This window comes from Catharus ustulatus, chromosome 21 (assembly GCF_009819885.2).
Source record: "Catharus ustulatus isolate bCatUst1 chromosome 21, bCatUst1.pri.v2, whole genome shotgun sequence".
Lineage (NCBI taxonomy): Eukaryota > Metazoa > Chordata > Aves > Passeriformes > Turdidae > Catharus > Catharus ustulatus.
Window position 1 is genome coordinate 11255169 of NC_046241.1, and position 22142 is coordinate 11277310.

The window sequence follows — 22142 nt, forward strand, 5'->3', positions numbered from 1 at the left end:
TAGTAGAGGTGCAGAAGGAATGTTTTCGCTAAAAGGCAGCATACATGTTTTATTTGTGAATGAATGGTAATATAATTGAACAGACTTTATAGAGCACAGTGTCTAGCCATCTAGTAGTATAAATACAACAGAATCAACATTTCTAGGATAAAACTGGAAAAGCCTCCAAATTTGCAGCTTTCGTGGTTTGTATTTTTTCCCTAAGTAACTGGCCTATAAGCATGCATGTCGAGTTCTTGTACCTCAGTTAAAAAGGAAGTACAGTAATTTCACAATTATAAACCGCACCATTTTGACTACAATTTTGGTCTGAACCCAAAGTGCGGCTTACAATCAGGTACGGCTGATATATGGACAAAGAAGGAAAAGTTGCTGTTTTAGTTTGGAGGACAGGTGTCTGCTGAGAAAGGCAGGAGCTTCTCTTTGAAATGGAGAATGTAAACCCCCTCCCTCCAAATTATTATAATTTTGAAATCAAGGGGCTTTCAGGGAAAGATATGGGAATTAGGAATTACAGTTCTTTTCTAGGGAAATTAAAATAGAAATACAGCACTACAAAGAAACAAACTCCAAACCCTGACACAGTCAGAGTACAACCTGACACCCTGTCAGGCAGGGTGTTGGCAGCAGTCCCATTCCATGGTGGCTGCATCCTCCTGCAGTGACAGATGTGGCTCAGCTGGAGCAGTGCTCCTGTACAAGGTGCAGTTTCCCTCCGGAGCTCCAGTGGTGATGTGGAGCAATCCCGTTTCCCTCTGGAGTCCAGTGGAGAAAGGGGCTCCCTTAGTGTCCCAAAACCTCTGTTTTTATCTTGGTAAGAACTGTTGGGCTCTTCCCCCTGGCTGGAGCAACTCCCAACGGGATGCAGTAATTTTATCAGTCCCACAGTGGGACTCAATGGCCATGAGCAGAAAATGACTGGCTGGAGGAAGGATGGGTTGTGAAAAGATAAAGAACAATGCCCTGCCTGGTTTCAATGGATGGCCCATTAGCAGAATATCTGCCGTTGAGATCAGGATCACTGCCCCCACCCTCAACAGATGGTGATAGAACAGATACCTTTTATCACACTCTGGATTGTAACATTCGGCTTATAATCAGGTGCGGCTTATGTATGGACAAAGAATGAAAAGTTGCTGGCACCCGGAGATGTGGCTTATAGTCAGTGTGGCTTATAATGGTGAAATTACTGTACCTTTTGTCAGGGCCCTGTGGGTGCTAATGACCGTGACTAGCCCACCTGCCACCCCATTATGGGCTCATGAGTCCATTTAAGCTCTGTTCTGGGCCCTCTGCCCCTGGCTGAGCTCTGCCCTAGCAGGCTCAGGTCTGACAGACCTTGTAGTGCAGGCCCTAACCGCAGGTAGCCTCAGTTTTGGTCCAGCATTGTCCCCTTGGTACCCTGCAGTGACTGGACTTGTCCTGCTCTGCAGGCCAGTGTCCCTGCTCCCAGCTTTAAACCTGTCTCACCCCACAGACATACTGGGTGACCTCAGGTGGCAGAGGCAAAGGGAGTTGATCCTGACCATGGCCAGCTCTGCTTGACTTGTCACAGTATTGAGGCATTTCGTCCTGGTTGCTGAGGCCTCTACCCCACTAGCTGTCTTCTCCTCCTCAAGTCCTAATAATGGAGAGTTTTTCTCTCTAAGTAGTTCATAAAGCAGACAAATGCAATTTGTAATTTGAATTGTATAGATGACTGTTAATTTTTCTGATACATTATTACATGTATGTTGACATGACATGGCTATATCAAACTTTACTGCAAGCTCAAAAGTGAAACATTGGTTATAAGGAAAGAAAGTGGAGTGCTACCTGTATTGTGGGAAGGCAGAGGATACCATTTAAAGATCACATTAAAATTTCCACAGAAGTTTATATTTGGCAGAAATTTAGGGCAGCAGCCCTTTTTCATACTGTACAAGAGTAAACTAGTAAATGTATTTGATTTGTGAACTGGATCAATGTATCTAGGAAAGACCTTCACAATGGAAAAAATTATTTGATCCACATAGGGTGGTTGAGGCCTCAGTCCATTGTTTTCTACAGATATTTGCACATGGTTGCAAAGTGCCTAATAACACCGTTTACATGTCTTGCAGGAAATTGCTGTGACATCTCTTTCACCAAGGATACATCCCTCTCGAGATACACAACTTTGACTCTGAAACAGAGAACTGTGTTGGGTATGCTACAATTTTAAATGTAATAATAAAATATAAAGCATTTAATTTTAATAAGCGTTTTATTCCTGTGTTCTCCCCAGCAATAAAGATACTCTATGTCTGAGATCTCTGTAACTGGACAAAGGTCTGTAACTTACGGCCTTTGGCACTAGAAAAGAAAATCCCACCATAGAACCCCTATGAATGCCAACTGTGTATTTTATTGTAGAAATTATTCAGCTATCACATCCATCTCTGAAAGTAGACAGGACTCCGGTAAACTACTGGATTTTTATCATTGTGTTATTATCAATTTCCCTGTACTTTTTAAAAAAATTGACTTGCATTTTGAAAATATAATGGCTAGCTTGTGTTTCTCCGTTTTACACAAGTTAATTTGATAGTTAAGCGTCGGGGTCGAATCCGGAGACCTCGAGAACAGTGCACCACTGCTGAGGTTCTTTTGCACTTGGCGCCGTCTGTGCCGTTCATTGTGGGAGCGTTCCCGCCGGGGCACAGCATGTGGAGCTGGTAAATCAGCGCTGCGGAGCCGCTGCCGTGCGGATCCGCGGCAGGGTGGGCAAGCCCTGCTCCCCAGCTCGCGCCGCATTACGCGCAGCGGCCGCCGCGTCCCCCGTTCGCGGTCTCACCCGGGGCCGCGCTCCGCCGCTGCTGATGCCGTGCGCAGCAAGCCGCGGTTCGAAGCGGCGAGGGGCCGCGCCCAGCGCGAACGGCCCCATCCGGACCACGCTGGGCGTGGGCTCTACCTGAGGTACGGCCAGGGCGGGGGGCCGCGGGGTCTCCGCGGGAGGCGAGGGGAGCGAGCGCTCCCGCCGGCCCCGGGCCGCAGGGGCGCCTTGCGGTTGCGGCCGTGGGTAGCGCAGAGGGAGCCGCGTACGAGGCGCGACGGTTCCGACAGCGCCGACCCAGCTGCGCGCAGCTCCCGCGCTCTGCCCGCCCCGCGCGCGGGGAAGGGCGGATCCCGCGGCGCAGGAAGCGGGAGCGGTGCCGGCTGCGAGCAGGAGTGCTAAACCTGCCGGGACTGTAGCGCAGGTCCGGCACCTGCTCGGGGTCCTTTGCCTGGCAGCGCCCGCGAGAGAGGCGCGACAAATTCGGGATTTTATTTCCACTCAAGAAATAGGAGGATGGTGATCAGCTGTAGCATTATTTTTCGGTAGTGGGGTTGACCGCTTGACGGTAAGTTAAAGGTTCATGTTATTTGTCCAAACCAGATTTTCTGAGTCTCTGTCTGAATTCGTACTAAGGGTGGAGTTTAACTTTAGATTTGAAGAGTGCAAAACTTCTCCAAAACATAGTTCCAGTGCGTATTGTGGCTTAATCCTGGCAGGCAGGTCAGCCCTCACCCTTCCTCTTGCAGTAGTATGAGGACAGAATCAGAAAGGCAAACGTGGTAAATCCTACGGATTTTCTCTGAGATGAAGACAGTTAAAAGGTAAGCAAAGCTGCATGCAAAATAGAATGTGTAATCCTTTCTTTATGTCCTCCTAGCAGGCATGCTTCTAGCCATTTCCAGGAAAGCACGACTTCATCAGGTTTAGCAGTGATTTAGGAAGCCCTATAGGGTCATGTCGCATGTGTTTCCCCCATCTCCTTCTTACCCCAGCTTAAATGGGCTGAGCGTGGCATCATGTGGTGTGGAATAGGCCTTTGGTTGGTTTGGTTCAGCAGTCCCAGCTGTGTTCCATGCGAACTACTTGTGCCACCCAGCTCCTGGGATGGGAGCCACAGGCGAAGCAGAGACAGCCTTGACTCTGTGTAAGTACAGTTCAGTAACAGCTAAACATCGGTGTGTTTGAAGCACTTGCTTTGGTCACAAACCGCAACATCCGGCTAGCTACTAGGCAGAAAATTAACTCGGTCCTAGCAAAAAAAGTACAGTGTGAAAGCAAAAAAGTTGAAATAACAGTCTTTTACATGTCATGCAGTTTTTATTTTGTCCAATCTTTTGATTTTTCAAAGGACACAAAGTTGAAATGTGGGAGTTTGGTTTAGGGATTATGATGGTGATTATACAGAGCAGATTATAATGGAGAAGTTTCAGAGTGTATACAGGGAAGTATGTGGTTTGTCAGTTATTTTGTCAGCACAAAATAAGTACAGCAACTGTATATTGACAGTTGTATGACAACACTGTAGATTGTTCTGGCTTACTGTCTTCATATTTAGAATAGAAATAGACAGTTTTAAGTTCTTTAGTGTAGTATTGTATTATTGGAAAATACTGCCTTCAGTTTAATCCTTCAAACAATATGCTTCTGGATCTTATAAGAGAGGAAAGACACTGGTATGTCAAATAACCTTTCTCAAAAAAATAAGCTATCAAAAGATGAGTGACAGGAATTGAGATAAAGATGGTTAATGATTGTTAATATTAGGAATTCTTATTTAGGTATCAGTGATCTGTGGTTTTGCTTTTGACAAAAATCATTAACTAAAGGATAGAGGATAATTTTTTTTTCAAAAATGGTAAGTTTTGTAAGGCTACTGTATTAGTGGGAGGGTGGGTTAGGTAGACTCTGGATAAACAAGGATTAGGTTGTTTGTTGTTCTTACGCTGCTGAAGCTAATACTTCATATTAGAAACTGAAACTCGGTAGTCACCTTTTGTCAGTTGCCCTCTATCCTTACCCTAGACTGGGAGATAAAGTAATAAGATGAGAGTTATGAAAAACTTAATGCAATGTAGACATTGTCAAGATACTGAAATGAGTCTTCAGCCGTCTCCATGTGAACAAAACAATTTACAAGGGATGGCCACAATGCAGAGAGGATTATTACCCAGGAATGACTCTTGAACTAAATTAGCGATTGGTACCAGCTTTTAGTAAAGACAGTGCTAGTTGTGGATAGTTTTAGAAAGATGTTGGAAAAGAGCAAGTAGACAGTAGAAGCTGGACAACAAAGGTAAAAACAGCATCTGATTCGAAGGTGATAAAAAAATTCCATTTCAAAATTCTAAAAAGACGAACTATTGAAGGAATGTATAATGAGAGGTTAATAAATGTGAGCATAGTGGTACAATGTGGCTAAAGCATGAGTGATTCCTTGGTTTAGGACGGGGAAAAAAAGATTATTTAAATATATGAGAGTTTGTAAGTGCATTTTTGGTCCCATACAAGGTTTTAGAGTAAATTTTAGGACTGTGACCAACGAAGTAAGGAGATGCGTCATTAATTTGAGCAGCTCAATGTAGTGAAAGATGTCTTACCTACAGCAAGGGCATTGGAACTAGATGATATTTAAAAGTCCTGTCCAACCCAAGCCATTCAACAATTCTAACTGTGACAAGAGCTCTTTATTATGACCTTGCTGCAGAAGAAAACATATTGTGTAACTGCACTTGCTTGGCTCGCTGGGAAGATGCCTTAATTGTTGCTGATGACAAGCTCAGATGTATCTGTGCAATTTGTTGCATCTCCAAAAAATGTAATCCTAGCATGCATTAAAAATGAAAATTTCCAACGATGAGGGCTTGTTACTTGCCACATACAAATGGATAAGGTACAGACATTTCTAGTCTCCTGTGCTGGAGAGTAATGGAAACTGGGCCAACTGCACAGAAACGATTGGTGAAGGAAGATTTTCTTATGACACGAGGAGGTGATATTACTGCAGTCTGTCAGAGTGGTGGGGAGGAAGAAAGCCTGTTTGCAGTTAAGTGGAATACTGCAAAGTAGCCATTGTTACCATTAGCTAAATTTAGTATTAAAGCAAATCTACCTAATTTGTGTCATCTTTACTTGCATATCTGTTGGAATTAAAAAATATAAAGTCAAAATGAATTGTTACTATAAAAGGAACTTATTTAAATATGCTGAAAGCATACTTTTGAAGTTAAACCTTGGCATTTTGCCTTCTCTATAGTGAGGAAATGTAAATGCAGTGCTCTTAATTGCACTGACTTCATGTATTTTATTTGTGCTGTTTATCTCAGGAGAGCACAATTAATTAATCAATTAATTTAGCTTGTCAAATAATTACATATTTCTTTTCTGTAAGATTTGGTGTTCTCATGTTTTTTGTTGAGCTCTTGATTTTTGCTCTTTTTCTCAGCTTCTAGAACTCACTGTTGTTTCAACACTCTCTCACAGTTCCTAATCAGAATCTATATCTATGTGTTCTAACTAGGCCTATAGCATGTTCCAAAAATAGTTTGCCTGCCAAGAAATACAGATATATATATATAGAGTGTATTTTTCTAGTTAAGTATGTGTGCGAAGTGAGTTTATATCAACATGCAAGATTAATTTTCAGAAGAAAACTTAAGTAGCCTTAAAAAAAAATCCGTGAAAAATGTTTGATTTGCTTCAACAACTCCATACTCATTTGTAATTTAAATTAAGTTCTTGCAACATAGCTGTGTGCTTTGCTCAAGAGAAGGAAAACTTGTTTTTCTGGTAGGTGTGGCTGCTGTTACTGACATTAAAAGAGCAACAGCTATGAGAAATAAAATGTGCCAGGAAGGGTCTTAGGTATTGTACCTTTTTTTTTTCCTCTCAGTATTGTTCTGTAGCGGACAATTATTGCAATTTTCCTTAAGTGTTTATCTGTTTAAAATAAGCAGTTAGTAGATTATTTTAGCAAAATAACTTAGCAAAAGATGAATGATGAACTGAACAGAACTTCACCTGGCTATCTGCTTTAAAAAATACTTTTTCCTTTCCGCTGTTCGCTGTTCAAAACACAATTGAAAAAATATATTTTTTCTTGTTAGCTATTTATTGCTAGCAAAAACAGAAGAAAGAACAGTAGCAAATTTTTTTTGTTATTTACTGTTGACATGGTTTGATGTTTCTTCAATTAAAAATATTTATTCTGTAAGACAGAACAATATTTTTAGTCGTAAATAGATAAAACCATGGGGAAGAATGTTAAATGTGACCTTCTCTATGTTGTAAGAATGCTAAAATATGTAACATCCTTGGAATAAGAATGTTTGGGGGAAACTCATACTTCAGAATGTTTTGTAAAAAGTTTGAGTCGTTTTCAGTCACAAATCTCCAGCTGGAAGTTGTATGGCAATAGCAGACTCTGACTATGTATATGCCATTCTGCTCTCAATTTTAAGGACTTATGGGGTGGACTCTCCATTTCAGAGATAGAAGAGTCAGTGTTTTATGCTGCTCCTCTTCTGCTTTGTGCCTAGTATGATGTAGTGAGATTTTTGGTGCCCCTATGATTATTCTTGTCTGAAAAGCAATTTCTTGGTAGCTAGAAAAGACTGCTGTAAATCACATCTGCCTTGGCATATGGGACATTTTCAGGGATGTGTTGTGACTGTGGTTCTCCCTAATTAACTTTTTCATGAAAGAGCAATTGTGAAAATATTGTATATTATTTTGAATGCACAGGCAATTACTTTTCACCCGCTAGAAACATTTTTGTCATCTTGTGCAATAGCATCAGTTCATTCCATCTTGGCATTTTACTCCACACTTCCTGCTGGCAGTTGGGGAAACTCTCTTCTACCAGTCCAGTTCTCTGATCTGACATTAATTTCATTAATCTGGGACACTTCTTTCCCAAGAATCTCTGTGGTACAAGCAGGCCGTTGAGGGGACTGCTGTCACTTTCCTGTTTATGAATCATATCTGAATACCTAAAGATGAATTTGTAGAGAAAATTTATCTAGGCTCTATTTGCAGGAATTGGTGCTTGAGAGTGCCATAAAATCCCACTCAGGCATTAACACTTGCTAGCACAAGTGCTGCTGAAGACTTGAGTCATCCAGGCACTCAGGACTGCCTACCTGTTCCTGTAGCAGCAAGAAATTTTAGCCCTAACCCCCAAATTGTGCCAGGTGCTGAGCCAGCATCAATGCAGTGTGAGGAGACCCAGATCTCTAGTAAGCATTAATATGAGGTGGCCTTTCCTGCAACTCCCGCCTTGCACAGGGCTACGGAGGTTAGAGTGGCTAACTGAGACTGACTTTTATACCTGCATGGATTTCACCTGCCTTCCGCTGGACTGTATGAATTGACTTTCCTCTGTATGGTCTCATCTGTGGTGATCTGCAAGTTAGGGAATTCATTAGTGATTCTATCTGGACCATCGCATGTAATCCCCTATTAGCATGTTTATTATGAACTTGATTAATTCTATATATATTTAATTTATCTGCCTCTAGCTTGTCTGTGAAAAATCTGGTAGAGTTTGGTTTTTAAAACATAATTTGCATACACACTGCATAGGTGGAAAAAAGAGAAAAACTTTGCTTTAAGAATTACTGCCTAATTATTAAATTAGATATTCTAAAATTTGAATTATTGAAAATTAAATACTCCTTGTATTGCTGTATATGGACCTCTGTTATATTATTCTACAGAACCCTCCATGTAGAGGAAGTGCTCCACACATCTGACAAATAGAGGCATTCAGAGTGTCACATGCAGTATTGTACACATCGTTAAAGGTGTGTTCTGTGACTCGTGTTTCATAAAAGCACAGTAGCTGGGTCTCTGAGTAAGTCTCTGCACCATGATAGAGACTTACCCCCATCTTGTTTGTGAAATTCTTGAGCAATGATCATGCATCAGTATTATCTCATACTATGTCTTTTCTCTTCTGCAGACATGGCAGCATAAAGTACAAGAACAAAGAAATTTACATGCATATTTAGATACATACAAAATGTTGTGTGCTGGGAAAAAATCTTACTTTGCTGCTGCTGTGGGCATTATTATTGTAACTTCAATGCTCACAGCTTCTTATCTGAGGTTACAGAGACTTTCTCTTCGCCCACAAATAATTCAAGAAGGTAGAAGATGCAGAGGGAAAATTGCCAATAGCACAATAACAGCATTAAAAGGTAATAAAACTTTTATTATATCCCCATACTTTGATGATAGAGAAAGCAAAGTCACTCGTCTGATTGGGATTGTTCACCATGAAGATGTAAAACAACTGTACTGCTGGTTCTGCTGTCAGCCCAATGGAAAGATATATGTATCAAAAGCAAAAATTGATGTCCACTCAGATAGATTTGGATTCCCTTATGGTGCAGCAGATATAGTTTGTCTGGAACCTGAAAATTGTGATCCAACACATGTATCAATTAATCAGTTTCCACATGGAAATATTGACCAGCTGCCAAGGTTTGAAATTAAAAACCGCAAGGCTGAGACCTTTTCTGTTGACTTCACTGTGTGCATTTCTGCCATGTTTGGAAACTACAACAATGTCTTGCAGTTTATACAGAGTATGGAAATGTACAAGATTCTTGGAGTACAGAAAGTGGTGATCTATAAGAACAACTGCAGCCATCTGATGGAGAAAGTCTTGAAGTTTTATATAGAAGAAGGAACTGTCGAGATAATTCCCTGGCCAATAAACTCACACCTCAGGGTTTCTTCCGAATGGCACTTCATGCAAGATGGAATGCACATTGGCTACTATGGACAAATCACAGCTCTAAATGACTGTATATACCGTAACATGGAAAGGAGCAAGTTTGTGGTCCTCAATGATGCCGATGAAATAATTCTTCCCCTTAAACACCCAGACTGGAAAACAATGATGAACAGTCTTCAGGAACAAAACCCAGGGACTAGTGTTTTCCTCTTTGAGAACCATATCTTCCCAGAAACTGTATCTTCTCACATGTTCAACATTTCATCTTGGAATACTGTGCCAGGTGTTAACATATTACAGCATGTATACAGAGAGCCTGACAGGAAAGATGTAATCAATCCCAGGAAAATGATAGTTGATCCACGAAAGGTGATTCAGACTTCAGTCCATTCTGTCCTACGTGCTTATGGCAACAGTGTGAATGTTCCTATGGATGTTGCCCTAATTTACCACTGTCGGAAGGCCCTTCAAGGAGACCTTCCCAGACAATCTCTCATCAGGGACACAACACTGTGGAGATATAACTCATCATTAATCATGAATGTTAACAAGGTGCTATCTCAAACCATGCTGTAACCTCAAAAGTGAAGCCTTGGTTATAAGGAGTAAAAGTGGAGCGCTTACCTCTACGGTGGGAAGACAGGGGATATAATTTAAAGATCACATGAAATTGATTTCCACATGGAGTTTACACTTTGTTGTAATTATTAAGGGAATCTATAGCAAAGCCACAAATCATTTAATGATATCAAGGGACAATGCAGATTGCAGTATTTTTTCTGGGAAATGTACAATTTGTTCTCAGTTAAAACAATAATAAAAATCAGTATTTGTCAACTGATTCAAATAATGCAAAAAGTTTTCAACCTATGTACAAAAAGTACAAATACAGTCATTAATATTAAAGGTAGCATTGCTTAATTCTTTCAGTTTGTATGTAAGTGGGTACCAAATTTATATGCATCAATATGAGTAAAAGGTAGACAAGTAACTGAGCACAATCTTCCTTTCCATTGTAAAAAAATTAACCCTTATGTTCTTGGAAATAGTATATGTTAAAGATGTGATGGATTGTAATACTAAGCACAGCAGTTGGAGTTTTGCTGATAAAAAATGTCTTGTTCATCTGGGCTTTAGAGACATGTATGTTTGAGAAGAGTGATCGCACCTGTTCTGAATTACTAAAGTGGTTAAGTGCTGAGTTGTGTTGGAAAGCTTTAATAGAGGCAAGGGATACAGATTGATCTCAAAGAAAAGGATACTTTTGTGAACTGAAAAGAACCTGTTTTGAGGAGGTAAAAATAGCGGCCAAACAACTTTTATGAAATGTAATCATTTGTTGGGGTTTTTTTCTGGTGTCTTGAAGCCTCATAGGAAAATGTTTCATGAAATTTAGACACAAGTTGGATTTTAGTCCTTTATGTGATGGGTAAGTAGAATTCTTGGTAGGTGTAAGGGTACAGAAGCTGCATTTTTTCCAACCTCTATGGAAATAGTGTTAAGTAGTGACTTTTGCTGAAGGTCAGATGGAAACGAAAGCAAACATAAAAACCATTTGCTCACTTCCATTTCACAGTTTTACTTTCACAATTTCAGTTGCTGTTTGGTAAGCTCCCAGAACTACTTGAATTGCATATGTTGTGGCAATATATTAGAACCTTCCTACTGAAGGCACATCTGAAGGCAGCGATAGCCTGACACTTTGGTGTCTGACAGAGAGAAGTGTGTGTGAGAGCAAGTATTCTTTTTAAAATTTCTACATTAATGTCATGCTTTCATTCCTTTATCTACTTGCTGGTGACACATACCTGTGCCCTTAGAGAGCTCATTAGTGGATTAGTATTATTAGCAGACGTTCAAAGGGAATTTTGCTTCACAGTGACTGCAGCATCTCCCAGTCTGTATAAACAAATTCACAGCTATATTAGTATCTGAGATGCCTGCTGCTGTCAGTCATACAATCTTGTGTGGTAGTAGGTCCACTTAGAATTTCAGACTCATTGTTTAGAAGAGGCATCTGAAAGTCCAACTCCCTGCTTATAGCATGATGTGCTCCGGACTTAGTCTAGGAAGGCTGGGCAGCCAGTTTCAGCCTTAAACTAACCTCGCTGTGGAGAATTTCTCTTGTTACAAGAACCATTTACCATTTCTTGCTGCAAGATGCCAAACTGAGTCTGACATTGTTTTCTTTACAGCTTACTAGTTAGCTTGAGACAGTAACAGTGCCTCCCCATCCCATGCCCACTACCTTCCCTTTTCCCACCATTCTTTCTGGAAGGCTCAGCTTGGGTCTCAGTTTCTCAGCCACCTTGTACTCCACCTCTGTGGGGACTCTGCATGATCAAGGTCACTAACAAAAAGTAGTTGACCAAGTTTTCCCGTTTTGCTGATTTGGAAACAAGGACATTTCTGGCACACCTCTATTTAATCTTTCAAAGTTAATGCAGTGCTGTACAGGTGCCTCCTTCAGAAGAAGCTGAGTTACTGCACACATCATAATGATACTGTTATGTTACTCCTGCATTAGGAATGATGAGAACTGGGTTTAGAGACAAGTTATTGAAAATTTTCTTTTTCATGGAAGCGTTCTTCACTTTGGAGTGAGACAACAAAAGCTCACTTTTGTAAGCTCATTTATGCCCACACAGTGCAGTCTGAATTGAGAGTTGCGAATTTGGCTTCCAGTTGAAAAAATCCTTGAGTACAGACAACATTTTTCAAAGTAAATTGGTGTGAGTAAAGGTGGAAAAACTGTGTGCTTAAGAGTCTGGCCCTGTATTTAAGAGACTGCTCTACTGCGACTTTATGCAACTCCTATGGCATCACTCAAATACTGATTCTTGCATATGAAAACTCCCCCTCACTGGTGTAATTCATACCACATACATTTGGGAATCTTGGCCTTCATTCAGTATTAAGTATAAAATCAGGTCTCCTTGAATAGTGGGAAGAAAAAATCACCAAAAAAAAATTGACATTGAGGTGAGAGGGAGGAAGGAAGGAAGACCAATCTAAAGCATTTCTAAAGCATGTGATATTGTAGATAGAACTTTTGAGTACGTGTCAAATAGCACAAAAATACATGGACAAGTATTTGTTAAAGGACTCATTTGATTCTTCTGTTTCAAAGGCTAAGTATTTAAAGCTATCATATGGAAAAAGATTTTGAAGAGAAAGATTCTGGAGAGAAAAAGGGTTTGCTATTTTCTCTTTTTTTGTTAAGCAGCCATGCACTGTAACCAGTATTTGCTGTTACATGTACAAAAGCCTACCTTCACCTTCTGTTTCAGCAACAAAAAATAGGTCAGAAGTCAGCTCAAGCACAACTTAATTTCAGACTTGATAGCAGATTTGAATAGTTTAAACATTACAAGCTATACTTCAGAGCCCAAATAGGTATATTTAAACATGAATGTAGACAAAAACTTGTGGTGAATACTGCTAGCATGCTGCATTGCATTATGTCCAAAACAACCCATTCCCAAATGCCGAAATAAAAGTAAATGATTGTGCATTGCATGATGATACCATTGGGTGTGCAACTTTGGTTCATGCAAAGTCTCGTTTTATGGACACACTGCTGATAGGCCATATGTTCCGGAAGATTCTGTATGTGTGAACTTTTCAGCCATGTTCTTTCCATAACACCAAGTGGATACTATGGTCTGGCATACTGGTGGCAAAAACCAAGCCCGTATCATTTTGGCCATTTAGTCCATTTAACCAAGATATTTCACCAGCCAAAAAGCTTGAACCTCTCTTTGACTTTCTATATTCTGGTAAAGGCCAGCGGCTTATCAGTTTTTCTGTCCTCAAGTCCATTATATACAGGTATCTGTTGTCAAACAGTAGAGCAAATATCTCTCCAAAGCCCAGCAAGGACACATTTGAGAAGTCTGGAGGTTTGATAACCCTAGAACAAGAAAACAGTGTTAGAATCTCCCTTACAATGTACTCATGAGCTTGAATTACTAAACCAAATCCTGTGTGTCTAAAGAAAATATGCCTAAACTCATCATTCTGAAATAATTTAGAAAGAACTGGATGCAAATCTTTGTGCATTCAGGACAGGTTTGAAAGGGATTATTCTGCAGAGCACAAGTAAAAAAGAGCCATTTCCACATACAAACAAAAGAGCAAATGCACTTGTGTTTTACAGTAAATTTCCATATGGATTTCATGCCTCAATATCTTTAAACTAAGAGGTAAAAGTTGTTATTATTCTTTTGATCACGCTTCTAAAAAGGCAGAAGTAAAACACAGACATGCCTTGTTGTGATAAGCAGGTTAGATAAATCATCCAAGACTGGTCCTTAGAATGCTGTTTTACTGATGTTTTATGTTAAATTGAGCATGGGGAGAAATGAAAGTATTTTTTAGTTCCCCAACACCTTTATGATGTCTTCCCTTAATAAATAAAACTTGGAACAAAAATATGAGGCACAAAAATATGTGGGAATGAAAACCTACTCTGAGCAGTAAGAGACCATATTTCTGTTTTGAAAGATGGGAGGGTAAACTAAGAAGTGAAATTACAGTTATTCCTACTGGTAAGAAGCACTTCTGGAGAGCTTTCAAATATCCACAAATATTCAGGCTATTTGAATTGAAGAGTCTGCTAGCAGTTCTAAAAGTGCTTTTGTTTTTTTCCTTTAGTAAGTTACTATCTTTGATGCCACCATTTCAAACTCATATAGCCTGATTCTTTTTGTGGAAATGGAATGCCATCATGTTCGGTCCCTTATTGCAGTCTGAGAGATTTCACTATCATTCCACAGCATTAACAGGAGTGACAGATCAGTAGTGCTATAAGGGAAAAAAGTCTTTTTAATTTCTTGTCCTATCAAAGGATCCCCAGGAATGCCTGCTTGGTTCTCTGTATAGCAGTCACCATGGTAACATTAGTCTGGGCCACTACATTTTCACATTCACAACTACAACATTGCAGTCTGGTTTAAGTTTATACTGAAACACTTCAGCTTACAGAATGAAAATATGGAAGAGAACTAGCATGTGCCCACAAACTAAAAGAGTAATGAAACAATTTATATTATCAGATGACAAAATTAGAATTAAACCACTCGACGTGTAAAACGAGATATTTACAGAATTTTTATCAAGATTCTTTTGGTCCACATCTAAAGTAAGTTATTGAAATTAGTATGATCTACTTATTTATTTAATGAAGACTGAATCCTAAACTGAATGGTTTACCTGAGAATATCATAGCTGGCAAAGTCCCACTGGTATAATCCTAGTGCTGAACTGCACACTATGTATTTACCATCAAAGTGCAGTCTGGGCTGTAGGGAGATGCTGCGGTCTTCAGAAACAGACAATGTTCTTAAGCACTTGCAGTTTATTTCCCTCCCAATAGGCCAAATCTAAAATTAAAACACAGTTTAACACCATAAAAAATTCACATTATAAACTGTTACATAAATAGAGCAAGCTTCACAGTCTCTTTTTAAGCATCAGGTGAATGGGTGTATGAGGGTTTTTTAGAAATATTTATCTCTTTCAGCTAGGAACATCAGATCTACAAGTGACTTGTCTTGCAGTATTGGTGCAGCACTTGTTGTTTCTAGCCTAAAAAATCCCAGTGAAAATTGGTACTTTAAAGAATGAATAACAAGAAAACAAAAATAAATCAACCATCCAATTGGGAAACAGTGTTTCAATTATGAAGCACTTCTATAGCCACAGACAGAGCACTCTCCAAGCCCAAAGTCCCCAATAGCAACAGTATTTGCAGTTAGTTGCTTCACTGCCAAGTTAGCACAGTAAGCATGACCTGAAAGCACTGATTCTTTGCGTTACCATTCTTGTAGGGTTATAATTTAAAACTAAATGCTAAAATGAACATTGAAAAATTAGCTTCCAAAGTATTTCATGTTCTGCATGCAGCTCTAAAGCAGGAAATGTGGGGAAAAACTAAATCCTTCTATTACTTGTAAACTTCAGCAAAGTACTCAAGCTTTTTGTTTCCCAGTGTACCAAAATAATATATGCATGATACATACCTTGATTTCATACTTATCTGCACTTAGGAGAATATAATCCCCAGGACTATGCATAAGAGATTTGACTTTGCACTTCTGCAAAACGACCTGTAATTGAAGGATGGTAATGATTTATTATGTGGATGCTGTTAAATAAACAAATTTGCATTTGCATTTTTCACTTCACTGACCACCTGCATAGTGTACCCATGTACAACGGCAAATTACACTCTTGTTCCTACTAGTGACCACTTACTGTATTAAAAAGCAAACATACATACTTCACCTGTACAGTCACACCCCCCACCTTTCTTCTTTCTTTTCAGAAGAAAAATATTGTTTTATGCTCAGGTTTTTTGTTATCAGGATCATTAGATTTTTTTATATAACTTTTAAAGCCGTATTCTTTCAGAACCAGTTTTAGTTCAGTCTTTGAACAAAAGTCTGCTTCCTAATATTAGCTCAGCTGCTTTGGAATTGAAATATCTTCAATGGTCTGAAAGGTTTAATTATAGCTGAAATATTTTTTTCTGTTGAAATGTTATTTTGTAGTATTTCCACATGTTCTTCAGATTCTAAACCTACCTGCAAGATTAGGAAATAAAAATTTAGAACATGGCACAAATTTAGTGGAAATAAATGTGTGAGATTAATTACAAATCAATGTTCCCACCTTAGTGACCCATTCTGTGTGTCCAGTAAGGGTATTCAGGCACGTTCCTGTTGATAAGGCCCACACTTTCACAGTGAAGTCTGCAGAGCCACTGACCAGAATATCAAGTTCATCATTGTAATCCACACTAAAAACTTCAAACAGAGATGGAACTAAATAAGGAATACCAGTCTCTATGCATGCATTTTTCTGTGAGACACTAGTAGCCTCTATATGAATTCAGCAGCTTCTAAATTCATATGCTATTGCATCTTAATTGTTCTTGAACTGTACACATGAATTGTTGCTCTGGATGCCTGAGTTTACATTGCAAAATTACTATTTTGATTTTTTTTTCCCCCCAAATTAAGAGCATTTATATCAGCAGTTCCTTTATGGTTAGGTTATGGCAAAGTGTAGCTTAAGCTAGTCCCTATTTCCAGAGTTTTAGTAAGACAATTCCACAGAATCAGTACATTTTATAAATAAAAGGGCAAAAAAATACAGCTGAGCTGAGGATATTTCTAAGCACACAACAAAGAATTTAATTATGAGGGCAATGCAAATATGTATTCCAAGATCCTATTTTGCTCTTTGCTTGAAGTTCTTGTCCAGTCTGGGAATAGAAAGAATGGCAATGGCCATGTACGCCTTGCTACCTAAGATTTGCACCTCTTTACTTGAAGCTACTGAATAACCGTGGCAATTATTGTTACTTCCATGCAATTGCAAAACACTGCATGGCTAAACTTTGGCACATTCGAGGACAAGCGTGCATCTGTTCTGGTCACTTCCCCTGTCAAGGGCAACTGAGGTGACTCAGGTGACAGAAAACAGAGGCTGAACAAACTGAAAAAGCTAGCATGCAATAAGCTAACTTAAATTATATTTTGTTAGATGATGATGTACATTACTTCACTGGTGAAATTACAATTTTAAAACTTCAACATACCTGCACCAGTATGTCCTCTAAAATGCTGCGTCTTTGCCCCAGAGCTCCATTCCCAACAGGCTACTGTATTATCGAAAGATCCTGTTACAAGTTTTTGTTCATCAAACTTCACTGCAGCACAAGTGTGTGTCTGGATACCATATATGCACTGACCTGTGCTTACATCCCACAGTTTTGCAGACAAGTCATCTGATCCTAGAATATAAAAGTACAGGACAATTGCAAGATTGGTAGATTTTGGCACCACCTCTGACCGACGGTGTCTACTGTGAAACAGATGCATGCAAGTTTCCTGTGACCTGTCACTCTCAGGTATGCAGAGCCACTGACTATATTGCAAGCTTTAGTTTCTTTCGGGAAGGAAAGGGGTCCACCAAATCTTGAAATACAAATGAATACCAGGCCCCATATCCTGCCACTTTCTTATCTGTACCTGAAGCTCCTCTTTTTAAACTGCTAACTTTGGAGAGCAAAATGAAACCCTTACACCTGCTTCTTCTCCTGGGCTTTCAGTACAAAAGTCATCAGAAAGTTCTGACAATGCTGTTTTCTGTGCGTAACATTCACTACTGAGTAGGTAAGTGAATGACTGGCTAGAATGTAGTGGTTGGCTTCTAGTAAGCATTCTAATGTGCCAACGAACGAGCGACTGAAGTCAATATTCCCAACTTACAGTGTATAACATTGTCATTCCAAATGATTGGAAAATCCTTGGAATATGCTCTGACAGCAGTTCATTGTAACTCTGTTGTTACTCTTTTTGATACTAAGGCTTCATATATGTTCTGTCTGTAACTCAAGTTTAAACTGAAATCTTGAAGTCTGTACTCTTCAGGGAGGAAGCTGAAATTATGTGCAAGTCAACTAGTAACAAGGTTAAATCTAGTTTTACAGCACTTCATAAAGCACTTATGTTAAGAACTTACAGCCTTGTTTCAAGGAAGAAGATAGGTGTTTTTGTTCCACACTTCAGGAGACTGAAGTTCTCTCACAGCCCAAAGTCCTTTTAATTGAAAGCTGTCATCGTCTAAGAGGATAGCTAACATAACTGTACTTCTCAAATGGGTTTACTTATAGTAACAGCATGATCGAAACCATAGAGAAATCTGGATTGGAAGGGCCCTTAAAAATCATTTAGTTCCAACCACCCAGCCATGGGCAGGGACAATGATGCCTGCTGTTACTATTTCTTTATCTAACAAAGACACCTGTCTCCTTGTGTTCTTATTAAAGTGATTCATGAGTTTATTAGTACACCAGGTGTTTCAGAAATTGAAAAAGTAATTAATTTAGAATCATCACCTGTATTCGCACTATGAAAATAATTTGTCTGGTAAAAGAAAAGCAAATTGTCATTAATCTTATGAGGGGGAAGAGAAGACAAAGAATTTTAAGACTCCCAAGTTGTCTGTCCTTCCTACCTGTACACAGAAGTCCATCTTTATAGTAAAGTGCATATACTCTGGCACTGTGTCCAATTAAAGAGGATGTCTCAAAGGCTTCATGGTCCTTCAGTTGCTTCATCCTTAAAATAGCTTTTAGGTAAACCTTCTTCCAATGTAGAGGATCCTGAACAGAGTCATCTATCTGCCAACCCAAATTCTTACATGCAGTCTGCCACACCTCTGTACAGGCACTTATAACCTTGTTCCACTGCTTAGAGACGAGGCAACATGTGAGTAAGGTCTGCGGATCAAGCCATTTTAACAGATAAAAACTAAGTTCCAATGGAAGAAGTTTGAGGAAGTCCCTCTTGAGGAGAATCTCTAGATTATTGGAGAGGTGCCTGAGCTGGACTGCTCCACTCAAGCTAATCAGGTGATCCAGAGTTTCATTTTTCTGCAAGTCCGTCAGAGAAAGAAATGCAATAGAAATGTTATCAAGCCATGCTTCAAAGTCCTTTTTCTCCATAAGGTTATGGAAAAATTTACCTGTGATACATCAAAATACTGTATTAGTTCCGTTCAGAAAATAAGGTACGAATCACATCTTTATTACTGGTACATAAGTATTCCAAATGGCATGTTAACACATAGACTGAAGAGACCAAGTGCATTTTAAAATATTCTTTAGGTTAGGACTAAGCATTTGCATATACTGTGAACTATCATTTGTCCCACAGAAGACTTAAAAGTAAATTGCATGTGGTCAGTGAATGTTAGCATTCATTATGAATGTTAACATATTTCTTGTTTTAGATCAACACTTTCAAATTCTGAGTCCAATAAGGTAGGAGTTAGTTTAAGTTTTAAACCTATTACAGCAAATAAACACTGTCTTAGAATTTACTCATGGATTATTCTGATAAAAGGAAAAATACAAAGCTCATAAGCAGAGTGATAAGCTAGTTACTGACATAATTTGCTCATATCTTTGCCCTGAACTATTTTAAACACAAACCATGTAACTAGTTAGTTTTAAAAAAATGTATACAGAGATGTCTGACAAACTGTGCTGGAGGATATGTTAAGTCATATTCCTGTTTCGCCCATGTAAAGACCTGAGCTTGTGCGGGTCTAGCATCAATTCTGACGCATCTGCACCACACTGTCCTAAACACATTTTTTAAATCCAGTTGCGTTTCCCCCCCAACCCTTTTTTCTCAGTTTATTTCCACTGAGACTTAACTGTGAAATTGAATACCACCTCCCTAACTACATTCTGTATGCACTTATACTATCCTGTGACATCTCAAGTTCATTCTGTGACCTGGGGCCATTGATTAACAAGATAAACATCAGGTAAACAGTTAAAAAAATAAAATTTATTTATTTATTTCCTCTCAAGGTCTAATTCATTAGACAACTATCTGAATTTCACAGTACTCCCAAACTGAAAGAACTGAGGTATGTGAGTGGCATTCAATAGCATGTTTATTTCTATACAGAAATTTACCGTATACAGAAAATTACCATTTTACCATCATAGAATAAGAACATAGAGGACATCTCTTAGGTGTACGTAGGAGTACAGAAAAGTGCAGTCGTCGCTATAAAAGGCTGCACATGGCATGCAATTGTTGGTAAAACACACAAGAAGGTTCTGGACGTCAAGTGCACAGAAGCAGCTGCTCCTATTAAGTCACAAGTTCATTACTGTAATTTTTACTGCAGACAGCACTTACCAGCTTTCTTCGGCACATACAGCAGTGAATATAGTTGCTGTTCAAACACGCGTGTGTTCTCTTTAAACCAAGTAAAAAATTCTAAGAGGCCGGCTACGAATAAAAACTCCGTGTGCCCCAAGGCGTTTGTTGTACTAAATAAGTGAACCTAATACTGAAATTAAGGGCTGCTGTGAGACCGCTGAAACCGGTGCTCGAGCCTCTTTTCCAGGTGCTACAAAGCCAGCCCCATCCGCTCCCCGCGCCCGCTCCCAGTATACCTCCACAGGCAAAAAGCACGGCGGGACTGCAGAGTCAGCGCCGCTGCTGCCGATAGCTCCGCGTCGCTCACCTCAGGTAGCAGCCCGGCGCGGGGTGTCCGTCGGCGGGCAGTCGCCACGGCTTGCGCGGACTCCTGGAGCCCAGCACGGCCGGGTGCTTCCCTGCGGCCATCGTTCCCACGGCAGGACCGGCTCTCAGCACTTCCGCAGCCCACGCCACAGTCTGCAGGCACCCACGACAGAAGGGTCACCCTCAAGACGAGACCAGGGCCTCACAACCACGCGGCGCTGAAGGGAGGGCAGGGCTGGGCCGAGCCCGCGCCGGGCGAACCGCCGGCACCGGAGAGAAGGCGCTCCCGGACCCTCCGCTCTCACGATCAGGCGGCTTCCGGTGCATCCGCACGTCATCACTCCCCGCCGCCGCGCTCCTGCTGCCCGGCGCCGCTCGGAGCGGCGGCCCCTGCAGAGGCGGCCGGGCACGGGCGAGTCGGCGCTTCCCCACGGCCGAGACTTGGCGGCTGGGCGGTCTCGCGGCCTGCTGGGTTACGCCGCTTCCGACTCGTACTCGAGGTTTTGGCAAGTTCTGTTCGTTAATATTCCTGTAATTATTATGATGAAAAATGCACTAGCGTTTATCATACTGACTTAAAATCACATATTCAAATCTAACGCGAAAACTGCATCCATCTTACTTGATCAATTTGGACAAAGTTTACTTTTTCCTACTTAACTTGCATTTACTCCCTTCACTTTGTAATTGCAGGTTTTGCCTTTGCTAGGGTCCAGCTCCATGGTTACTGATATTGGAAATCTTCCTGCTTAAAGCGAGAGGCATATCGAGTGCTGCGTGTATGTTAACAAACTAGGTTATGGCCGCCTTAGGATCCCAAAGAATTTCAGGATTTTATAGTAAGCATCATGAATTACTTTTATTTCTTCAGTTCCTTTGTTCTTTTAACCTGATGTACTAACTGTAATGGCCATATGAGAATATTAATTGCATTGGAGCCAGTATCTTTTTTCCTAAGATGTAAAATAAAATCTAAATAAATAAATAAGTATCCTTGCTTCACTCTTTCTTTTTATGCATTCTAAAGTGAAGAAGTGCACGATGCAGCCTGGGTAATGTTGGTTTCAGACTGCAGTACTTGACGTTTGTGTGGCTGTTATTTCTGGGATGCCTGACCACAGAATTAAGTCTTAATCCCAAATGGAGATGAATTCTTGGCTTTCGTGGATTCAAGGTTTTTCCCTATTGTTGTCAAGGTGGCTAGGAATGCATTTTAATCACAAGAAGGGTGTAGCTCTTACGAGAATAGCTTTGATACTTCAGGAAAGATGACTGCTTTTTCAAAAGGAATTGCAAGGTCTTGGTGACAGTAAGAATATATAAATAGCCAGAAAGGGAGAAAAACTATTTTGTAGTGTTAGTTTACAGAGTAAAGTTCTCCAACTGAAGCAGGTCTCCAAAAGTCTGAAAGATTCCTGGAAACATAAACCAATGCTAGATTATGGCTTTTGTCAAAGATGGGTAAATCTTAAGACACAAACAGCAATCTCATAGCTATGATACAGCACTTCAGAAAACTCAAATGGAAAAAGCAATGCTCTGTGCT

At 40.1% G+C, this 22142-nt stretch overlaps 2 protein-coding genes across 7 annotated transcripts; one reads left to right on the top strand and one right to left on the bottom strand.

Moving 5' to 3' along the window:
* Positions 1 to 2852: 2852 nt before the first annotated feature.
* LOC117005590 lies at positions 2853 to 13050 on the top strand. 5 transcript variants are annotated; one of them, XM_033077428.1, is made up of 3 exons: positions 2854 to 2937; positions 3544 to 3618; positions 8757 to 13050. In XM_033077428.1, the coding sequence occupies exon 3, from the start codon at positions 8817 to 8819 to the stop codon at positions 10110 to 10112; it is 1296 nt and encodes a 431-aa protein (XP_032933319.1). In that variant the 5' UTR covers positions 2854 to 2937; positions 3544 to 3618; positions 8757 to 8816; the 3' UTR covers positions 10113 to 13050. The 5 variants fall into 5 exon arrangements, with proteins under 5 accessions (XP_032933323.1, XP_032933319.1, XP_032933321.1 ...); XM_033077430.1 differs by lacking the exon at positions 2854 to 2937 and adding an exon at positions 3155 to 3362 and having other exon boundaries at positions 3514 to 3618; XM_033077432.1 differs by lacking the exon at positions 3544 to 3618 and having other exon boundaries at positions 2853 to 2937.
* On the bottom strand, positions 12715 to 22132 carry FBXW2 (F-box and WD repeat domain containing 2). Of its 2 annotated transcripts, none has more exons than XM_033077425.2 (7): positions 20598 to 22132; positions 18564 to 19073; positions 17143 to 17337; positions 16212 to 16345; positions 15560 to 15646; positions 14751 to 14920; positions 12715 to 13449 (listed from the first exon to the last, which is right to left on the bottom strand). In XM_033077425.2, the coding sequence occupies exons 2-7, from the start codon at positions 19051 to 19053 to the stop codon at positions 13161 to 13163; spliced, it is 1365 nt and encodes a 454-aa protein (XP_032933316.1). In that variant the 5' UTR covers positions 19054 to 19073; positions 20598 to 22132; the 3' UTR covers positions 12715 to 13160. The 2 variants fall into 2 exon arrangements, with proteins under 2 accessions (XP_032933316.1, XP_032933317.1); XM_033077426.2 differs by having other exon boundaries at positions 18564 to 18981; positions 20598 to 20778.
* Positions 22133 to 22142: the final 10 nt, after the last annotated feature.

What these genes read in the sequence shown, in the direction of transcription:
- LOC117005590 (XM_033077432.1), top strand. Translation starts at nt 8,817, where the DNA reads ATGTTGTGTGCTGGGAAAAAATCTTACTTTGCTGCTGCTGTGGGCATT.
- FBXW2 (XM_033077425.2), bottom strand. Translation starts at nt 19,053, where the DNA reads ATGGAGAAAAAGGACTTTGAAGCATGGCTTGATAACATTTCTATTGCA. An exon ending in AGATGGACTTCTGTGTACAG is followed by an intron (nt 17,338 to 18,563) that starts GTAGGAAGGACA and finishes TTTATATTCTAG; the next exon opens with GATCAGATGACTTGTCTGCA. An exon ending in ACACAGAATGGGTCACTAAG is followed by an intron (nt 15,647 to 16,211) that starts GTGGGAACATTG and finishes CTTCAATTACAG; the next exon opens with GTCGTTTTGCAGAAGTGCAA.